The sequence below is a fragment of the Triplophysa rosa genome, linkage group LG1, assembly GCF_024868665.1.
Source record: "Triplophysa rosa linkage group LG1, Trosa_1v2, whole genome shotgun sequence".
Lineage (NCBI taxonomy): Eukaryota > Metazoa > Chordata > Actinopteri > Cypriniformes > Nemacheilidae > Triplophysa > Triplophysa rosa.
In genome coordinates, this window is record NC_079890.1 from 20,034,365 (window position 1) to 20,044,209 (window position 9,845).

The window sequence follows — 9,845 nt, forward strand, 5'->3', positions numbered from 1 at the left end:
GAAAAGCCGCATCAAATTTAAATGCAAATAAGCATGTGATCACATGTGTAATGTGATTTTTGGAACATTGTTAATCCAATGTATAGAGAACTGTACTTTTATGTCATCTGTCCAAACACAACATTAAAGTCACAGTCATGTTGGTTAAAAGTGAAGGTTAGTGGATCTAACAGAGCTATTATAATGTAAAACTTACTTTTACCATTTGAGAAAATGCCACTTATTTTATTATTCAGGGAAAAAAATTGTATGCATGTTCTTATAGGCTTTACAGACCAAACAAGATAATAAAGTTGTGATGACCATATTATGCATTATATTGCCGTTTTACGCATTAGTGAAAAACAAAATGGTTATTCTGGGAATAATGAGTATACATTAAGCAAGCTAAGAATGTTGAACAAAGCGTCACCAAAATAGCTTCTGCAATCTCACAAACACTATATAAGTATAAGACTAGTACAGTTATTATGAATACTCCGCTAACATAAAATACAGTCACAGTTACATAATTATTCATTCTTTTTGGTAATTTCATGACTTACCAATTGGCAACGTAACTGCCATGTCCTAGAAATGTAATTTAATTACCATTAATGGACAAATTCACATCATCACCTTTACGACCTCCTTATGTTACAAGACAACCAAGAGCCAACATACTCAACAGTGTGAATCTGCCTTAACATATAACTGCACGTGCACCTGCGTTTCTGAAGTGAGACACGTTTAAAATGATAAGAGGGTGAGTAATTCATGAAAGAATTTTTATTTTTGGGAGAACTATCACATTAATGTCATCAAGATATATGCAAACAAACACCCATATAAACACAATGACAAAATACCACATCACAAAAGAAATACAACATCAAGTTTATATGTCAGTCGATAAATTGATTGTCGCGACTGGCCTAATCATCAATGTTGCAGCTCCGTAACAATCACATATTTAGGTTAGCTGGTAAAGACGGCTAAATGAAAAGTATTTTGTCTACTCAGTTGCTTACTCATGATACAGGCTGTAAATAAAAATATGATACAGGAGTATACTTTTACATTCGATAAGATGTTTACTCCGCCATAATCACAAGAGCTGTCAAGAAAAGATCATACCTTTTTTCTTTTTGAGTGCTGGGTCTGCAGGAAGGGTGTGGTCATCATCGTCTTCATGTGCAGTGTGTTGTGTGGATAATTCAGTGCACTCTGGAAGTAATAAATGAACCCAAATCAAATATTGACAAAACACTGCATTATGGTGACATCAAACTGTACATCATTTCTTTTTAACAATGAATAATATTAAGCAAAAAGAAACATGCATATGAGAAACATGATTTGGAAATAAACTGACAAATCAAAATATACCTACTTTTTGGACTGGATTTAGCATCATCCACATCATTGTCCAGTGTAACTCTCTCTAAAAGAAGAAATGACAGAAACACATTGTTTGCAACACAAGATTATTATATGTGATTATACAACACAATGTGTCTCCAAGCAATTGGAGTAAATGCCTTACTGCAGAATATGTGAGGAATAATGTACAGGCAGCCGGTTGTTATGGCAAAAATAATCCCCGACCGTGTGATCAGGACGTGAAGTGGAGAGTCTTGTGTCTCACTGAAGGGGCTTATTTCATCATAACAGCCGGCTGCTTGTACATTATCCCGCTTATTACACGCCTACTTGCCACATGAGAAAAAAACTAGACATGAAATGTGAATCTGACATATTTTATTAGCTCATTTTTACTGAATGCAGACTTTCCGTGAGGAAAAGCCGTTTAGTTTCCGTTTTAAAGTAAGAAACGACGTTCAAATGTCACGAACAGACAATTTGGTTTAATCATTTGTAAATATAATGTCATATATGTTATTAAAAGACATATATATATTTAATTTGTCAAAAAAACCTGTCAAAATGATTAGCTGCATCCAGATTACCGTGTGTTATTAGTTTTGAGAGGTTGTTATCTGGGAATAACCAACCTGCAAATGTTGCGACTGGCCAATCAGAATCAAGCATTCCAACCAGCCGTGTAATAAAAATATGTATAAAAGACATACACATAATATATCCCTAAATTGAGAAAGAGAGAGTACCTTCTGGATCAATGTCAATTTCATTGAGGTTTTTTCCTCTGAAATCAGCCAAACGTCCTTTCTCCAGAGCAAGAAAGATTTTACTCATCTTGGCCAGCTGAAGAGTGCCTTCTGGTAATCTGTAAAACTGGCGGTGTACTCGAATGTCATGACCTAAGAAGTCGGCCAGCTGATCCAGCTCTGTGTTGCTCAGATTGAGAACTTCAGAGAGAGTACCAATCTGTTTCCTAAACTTTGTGGAAGTGAGAGTCTGAGGATTTTTAGCATTGCATGCAAATGCAAATTCTCGGATGCTATCAGAGCCTCTGAAATAGGTCATAGCAAATGGGCGAGCAAACAGGAAAGAGTTCTCATTCTGTACACCACACCTATTCCTGATTAGCAGGTTGATTGACTCTTGTATAGGAGTGACGAGTACTGGAACCTTTCTGCCTCTTTTGCCTCGGATCTCTATTCGCTTGAAGTACTGACACAGTTTGTTTTCCAACTCTGAAAGGGCCATGCTAATATCTGGATGAGCCTCTGATTGGTTGCTGGAGGTGTATGCAGACAAGGGCATTTGTGAAACTTCCCCTTCTCGTCTTCAATGAAAAAGCATCATCTGAGTTAATGTTATTTTGGCCAATTTTGACCAATGCTGAGACGAAGGCTGTGTTGACAAGAGTTTTCGGTAAATTTTCTCTTGCTCGTCAAGATACACATGAAGGCATTTAACATCTTCAGTGAATGGAAGTAAAGATGGGGAGTTCCACTTCGCTTCCTCAAGTGTTCGCCGGGCTGATGAGGAAATGTATTCGGGCCATCTGGACTGATACAGTTGTTGGAAGCTGTTTGCAACTTTTGCTGTTGCTTTGTCTCCACTGATGGTAGAGTGGCTCTCAACAAGCATTGCGATTTTGCTTAGACTATGTCCAAGTTTCACAGCGACACTAGCTGTTTGATACTCAGAAGTTTCTTCATTATATCCAGCTGTTCTTTTAACTGCATTAACAGTATGCATGAAGTTTTTGGGATGGATGAGATCTTTAATAGATTTAAGGGGTGTTACCTCTCTTGCAGATATTAGGAGTCTTCCAAGCTCTCTCATCTTTTGACGAATATGTTCATGCATCTTAACTCTTGAGCCATGCTTGTTGTAAAGATGCTTCCCCAGCTCTAAAATGCACCAGTCATTTCTAGCTGCAAGTGCCACTTCATCTTGGTTCATGGCATTCAACAGCTTCCAAAGGCCGTGAGTCACACCTGGTGGGGGAGGCTGTGCAAAGCCACAAAGAGCCTGCACACGGGTTTTTCCAGGTTTGGGCTTCACGTCAGATGGCTTGAATTTGCAAACCTTCACATGTCTCCACAGAGTCTTTTTTAGGAAGAGTCCTTGGCAATATATGCAATGCATAAAGCTCTCGCCATCCAGGTTCTTTTTAGGCAGTTTCCGTGGAATCATCTGTCCTGTGCCTGTATTAATAACAGTCGTATTGTGAGCAAAGTTACCTTTGTTACGTAGATACTCAAGCTGCATTCGCCTTTCTTTGGAGCCCTTTCGATGACTAAGGGCCTTCGCTACCTCAACCTCTTTGCTGTGCTTGCGTTCCAGGTGTCTAGCAATTTTTGTGAAAGCACCACTACAAAAAAAGCAGTGTTGTTTCTTGTTATACATTCTCGCTCCATCTCTCTTTTTAACCATAGCTGGGATGATCACTGAACTTGTGTTGTCAAGAGGTGAGGATGTGTCATGGGTCTGGGAGCTCCCTACGTCACTGCTGCATAGATTTTGCCTTTGTTGTCTAAACTGCACTGGACTGGTAAAACCTGGATCTTCCCTTTACCTTCTGGTGAAGCAGTAAGACTTGTGCTACTATCTGAACTCTCTTCTGATGTGTCAGGAATGTACTCTTCCTCACTGAACTCATCTTCACTTGAATTAAAAACACCCGAGTGCTTAGAAATCTCTCCTCTAGCCTTAAAAACAATAATCATTCACTTTAGTTAGTCCGCATTCACAGGTTTATTATTTAACATACAGTATTATAAAAACACTTACCCTACTGGATGTTGCCCTTTTGAATGCATAAGCTTGATGTTGTTCAGTCGTCCCAAAGGATGTACGTTTCTGTCTGGTGTCTTTGATTTCTGTATTTTCATCTTCACTGCTTACACTGGAATTTTCTTATTTGAAAAGATCATCTGATTCTTCATGAATTGCAGGTCTCATCTAAGAGAACAAAAGAGGCACTCGTATCACATGATGAGTCTGCAAACGCAGGAATACGTATGCTTTTTTATGTACAGTAATACAAATATTTTTGCTGATTTAAAAGAAAGTTTAACGTACTTTAAATAGATACAGAAATCACACTGTAAATAAATCATTTAAAACTGTTTGGAAACCAGGGGCCTCATGTACAAAGACTTGCATTGATTCCATACTAAAACATTGCATACGGACAAAGCTGTAAATGTGCATATGCACAAAAAAACTCAAGCCAGACATGAAGTTGGCATGGAGGAACGCACATTCTCACGTTAATTTCACTGTTAGTACATCCGACCANCAGGTCGAGGCCCTCCGGCGTGATCGACCGCGAGGTGGAAGTCCCACGTGGAACCCCACCCCCGGGATCGTCCCGGTTGGCCACGAACCTGACCATTACCGCGAACCCTAGGGGACCCAGCAGCCCCTTCTCAGACGGGGTGAGGCGCTGAGTGAGGCAGCAGTTGAAGATCGTCTTCAACTCTGCCTCGTTGAACTCAGTCGCCTCAGCCACCGCCGAGAATGCCCCGGCGAACTCCCGGTTCCCGTAGTTCCCCTGGCGGAAACCTAGCAGCAAGCGGGCTAGGGCGGACCGTGAGGACGACGCCGTGCCGTCCATCTTGTTGCCTGCTGGGTTCTGTCAGGCTCGAGGATTCTGTCACGATTGTCGCGGCGGAAGAACCCAAATGCAGGCAGACGTGAATGCGGGGGTAACAGAAGACTTGTAACAAATATAAACACAAAACAAAAACCCACGGTGGGGCAAAATACAAGAATAAGAAAAAAACGACAAACCAACACAGGACGAGGACTAACTAAACACTATATTGAATAAAACACTAGACGAACTAAACTAAACTAAACACTTACTGGGACAATGAAACACGACAGGAACAGGTGACAAAGGATTCTTTGGAAGAGAGACAAGACGAACTGGATACACCATGTACAGAAAACAATCCTCGAGCACAAGACAAGGAAACATGAGGCATTATATGGGGGAATACAAACGAGGGATAATGACACAGGGCAGGTGAGGGTAATGAAACACGGACGGGAAGCAATACATGAAACGAGAGGGGCGGGGCTAATGACGAGACACTGGAGAGAACGCATATTATTGTCAAAAGGACAATAATATGTTTCTCTCCACACATAACCAAAGACTTTGTCATGGCTCTGCCTCAGGACCAGGAAATCCAAGACTAGGTGAGGCAGAACCATGACACTATATGTTTGAGGGTCACTCTTCATAAGATATGGTATGAAAGTGAGCTTACTGTTGAGAATTTATATGTCGGTTAATCATGGAAAAACGTTTATTTTTCACAATTCTTGTATAATCTGCCCTAGGTTGATTTTGTAAGTGTAGGGTGTATTCTTCAAACCTTTTATCTCTCCTGTCATTCAGATCTCATAGAATAGGTTGTCAATCTATTTATAGATTTTGATTTGAATATATCAATTGAAATTGTAGTTATTGCATGTACAGTGGCTTGCAAAAGTATTCATCCCCTTTCATTTTATTCACATTTTGTTATGCTGCTGCCTTATCTTAAACTACTTTAAATGATTATTGTTTTACATTAATCTACACTCCATGCACAATAATGACGAAACAAAAAACTGATTTTTGACAACTTTGCAAATTTATTAAAATAAAAAACAAAAATAAGTACATTGCATAAGTATTCATACCCTCAACTCAGAAAATGATTATAGCGCCTTTACAGACTCTTTTTGAGTATGATGTGAAAAGCTTTACACATCTGCATTTGGCAATTTTTCTGTCATTCTTCTCCTCAGATCCTTTCAAACTCTGTCAGGTTGGAAGGAGATCATCAGTAGACAGACATTTTCAGGTTTCTACAGAGATGTTCAGTTGGCTTCAAGCACTAGCTGGGCCACTCAAGGACATAGACAGAGTTGTCCATAAGCCACTCTTGCATTGTTTTAGTTGTGTGCTTAGGATCATTGTCATGTTGGAGAATGAACCTTCTGCCCTGTCCGAGGTTCTGAATGTTCTGGGCTAGGTTTTCATGATCATTATCTCCGTATTTTGTGTACAGTCCCTGAAGCTGAAAAACACCCCCACATCATGATGCTGTTTCCACTACACTTTACTGTTAAGACGGTATTGTACAGGTGTTGAGCAGTGCTTGTTTTTCTCCAGACACGATGCATGAATCTGAGATTCATCAGACCAGAATATCTTGTTTCTGACAGTTTGAAAGATTCGTTGAAGTATGTTTTTGCATATTTCAAGTTTCCATGTGTCTTCACTGAGCAAAGTCTTGAGTCTGGCCACTAAGCCATAAAGCCCAGATTGGTGGAGTGTTGCAGTGATGTTTGTCCTTCTGTAAGTTTCTCCCATCTCCATATATGATCATGGAGCTCAACCAGAGTGATCATCAGCTTCTTGGTCACCGCTCTAACCAAGACCCTTCTCCATCGATGGCTCAGTTTGGACAGGAGGTCAGCTCAAGTAAGAGATCTGGTGGTTCCAAACCTCTTTCATTGAGGATAAATGGAGGCTACATGTTTCTGTGAACCTTCAATACAGCAGATTGTTTTCAGAAATCTTCCCCAGATCTGTGCCTTGATACAATCCTGTCTCAAAGCTCTACTGGCAGTTCTTTTGACCTCATGTCTTGGTTTTTACTTTGATATGCATTTTCAGCTGTTGCACCCTTTATAGAGAGGTATGTGCCACTCCAAATCATACTTATTCAATTGAATTTGGCACAGGTTAACTCCACTCGAAGTGTATAAACATTAACAAGCAAAACTAATGCTTCTGAGCTAAATTTCAAGTGTCCCAGAAAAGGGTGTGAATACTAATGCAATGTACTTATTTATGTTTTTTATTTTTAATAAATTTGCAAAGCTGTCAAAAATCAGTTTTTTGTTTTGTCATTATTGTGCATGGAGTGTAGATTAATGTAAAAAAATAATCATTTAAAGTAGTTTAAGATAAGGCAGCAGCATAACAAAATGTGAATAAAATGAAGGGGGATGAATACTTTTGCAAGCCACTGTAATAGAGTTGTTTGGAGTAAATAGCTGAATATCAAGTCTTATGTACATTCAACGTGTGGTCAAGTTTAAAGAAATAATTCACCAAAGAATGAAAATTCTGTCATGAATGAATAATCCTCAAGTCGCTTCACAACTGTAAGACCTTCGTTTTTTCTTTAGAACACAAATTAAGATAGTTTTGAGGAGGTCATGGAGCTTTCTGACTCCCCCATAGACAGCAAAGTAACGTACATTCAAAGCGCAGAAAGTTAGTAAACACATTTTTAAATACTTCATCACTCCAGTGGTTAAAAATTCATTTTATGAAGCGACAAATACTTTTTATGCACAATAAAAAATAATGACTATTCAATTATTTCCTCTCTTCAGCGTTACTCTCCGCCAAGCTCTTGGACTTTGGATCTTAATTTGTGTTCTGAAGATAAATGGAGGTCTTATGGTTGTGAAACGACTTGAGGATGAAAAGTAATCCATGACAGAATTTTAATTCTTGAGTGAACTAACCCTTTAATAGGACCTGCAATGAATATTAAAGTTTTATTTTGCTGAAGTCTATAAAATTAATAATGTTTCTTATTTTTGTTTTGACAGAAAACCCGTTGTCTAACAAATTTGACTGTCCATAAAGACTTTGTGGGTATGCAGAATTAGAAGTTAAGGCCCGTTACAAGTTAATGTGTAAGGTTTAAGTCAAGTTTTTATTTGTTTGAAAATATTTTACATAAAAAAAAACAAGTATACCTTTGTAAGCATGTATAAAGTTTGAGTGTGTTACTGTTGAATGATGTTAAATTGAATGATGTGTTTATCCATGCACTTGCACATGGATGTATGCCAAGGATTACAGACACCTTGCCACATTGTAGCCATATCTGGGAAACCGTTGTATTTATGTTTTATGGTTATTTAATAAAATAATAACTTTACTTGTGTGGGTTCATCTGAGTTAAGTTAACTTATCGGGTTTTACAGTGTGTATGACACTATGTTTTATGTAATAACGTAATTTGAATTGAATATGACACAATTGTAAAGAAAACGCGTTCTGAAAGTGATTTGCAGTAAAAAAAATGAAATTACACTACTTGTTGAGTTCAGTCAACCTTTTTCTAACTTAAGATAACTTAAAAGTTTAAGTTCAGTAAACATGAAGTGTTAAGGCAGCACGAACACTTACTTTACACTGTAAAAAAAATTAGTTGTTTCAACTTAATGGATTGGTAATTTGAACACAATTTTTTTTCATTGCTTTTCATTTGTTTCTTTTATAGGTTGGATTAGTTGAGGTGAAAGTGATTCATGTTGATCTTGCAACGAATATGGTTGACGTCAGGGGTGCATCAATTGAGACACAGGAGTGTCATGTTGAAGATGAAACTGGACGCATTGAACTGCATCTTTGGGACAGTCAAATTGGATGTCTTAAAGTTGACCAGAGGTATTGTATTGAAAATCTGAAGACCAGGGAGTTTGATGACTCGTTCTTCCTCACCACTACACCGTATTCTTGATTTGAAGAGCTGGAAGCACGGTCTGGTCCAAGTCCGCATAGACACTTTGTTCTTAATAGGGATCCAGTGAAAACTGTGATTGGGCCAATTAATGCTGCTAAAATAACTGTCTCGGCGATGTATAAAATGTCAGATTTGGCAAATTGACTTGAACACAAAAGTGAAATTCCATAGATGTGAAAAATGTGGCTTGTTACAGAAAAGCGACAACTATCAATGTGTTGCTTCAGGGCGGTTGTGTATTGTGGGTGCGTTTGGAGAGATGAGTCTTACTGTGTCCAACTCTGTGATGCAGAAGTATTTGGCAAGTGAAAATCTTCTTCATTTATTAACGGAAGGGCAGAATGTGGAAGAGCATTTGCTTACCCTGGATGTGTGTAAAATTGAAATGCAAAACGAAGTGGTGGTTGCTCTTGACAAAGTTGTCATGGAAGCAGCTGGTGCATCTCAGGAGGATGACTTCAGGAAGAATTAAGAGGTGCAGCCGAATTGGACGAAATAGTAGTGGAATCGGGCGCATCAGTAATTTAAGTTAAAATGCTAATTTGGTAATTGCTGTCTAGCAATATGTTGCTCCATGCTTATATTTTGTATATTTGGGTAAATTTTTTTTTGGTGTGACAAACTTATGGTACAGTTTGTTATTTTCAAAGTTAATGACTTTCAAAACGTATTGTTTACACAATGCACAATTGTTTAAACCTTCAATGGTGTAGTTTATAGAAGTACTGGCAAGTAAAACTGAGGGTAAATTTTATTTTACTGTAATACTAAGTGTTCGCGAACAATGGGTCACATGTTGTGTGTGTTTTTGTTCTATTTAATGATGAGGAATATGTTAGTAATTTCAGTTCTGGGAAATCTTTATTTGCCATGGTAGAAAAATATTGTATGTGTGTATATACAATTTTTTTAAATAGGAAAGCAAGTAGTTCTGTG

General features: G+C 38.2%; 1 protein-coding gene across 1 annotated transcript; it reads right to left on the reverse strand.

Moving 5' to 3' along the window:
* Positions 1–2,554: 2,554 nt before the first annotated feature.
* Positions 2,555–4,166, reverse strand: LOC130553792 (uncharacterized). Its single transcript, XM_057332943.1, has 2 exons — positions 4,147–4,166; positions 2,555–3,560 (listed from the first exon to the last, which is right to left on the reverse strand). The coding sequence occupies exon 2, from the start codon at positions 3,547–3,549 to the stop codon at positions 2,692–2,694; it is 858 nt and encodes a 285-aa protein (XP_057188926.1). The 5' UTR covers positions 3,550–3,560; positions 4,147–4,166; the 3' UTR covers positions 2,555–2,691.
* Positions 4,167–9,845: the final 5,679 nt, after the last annotated feature.

What these genes read in the sequence shown, in the direction of transcription:
- LOC130553792 (XM_057332943.1), bottom strand. Translation starts at nt 3,549, where the DNA reads ATGATTCCACGGAAACTGCCTAAAAAGAACCTGGATGGCGAGAGCTTT.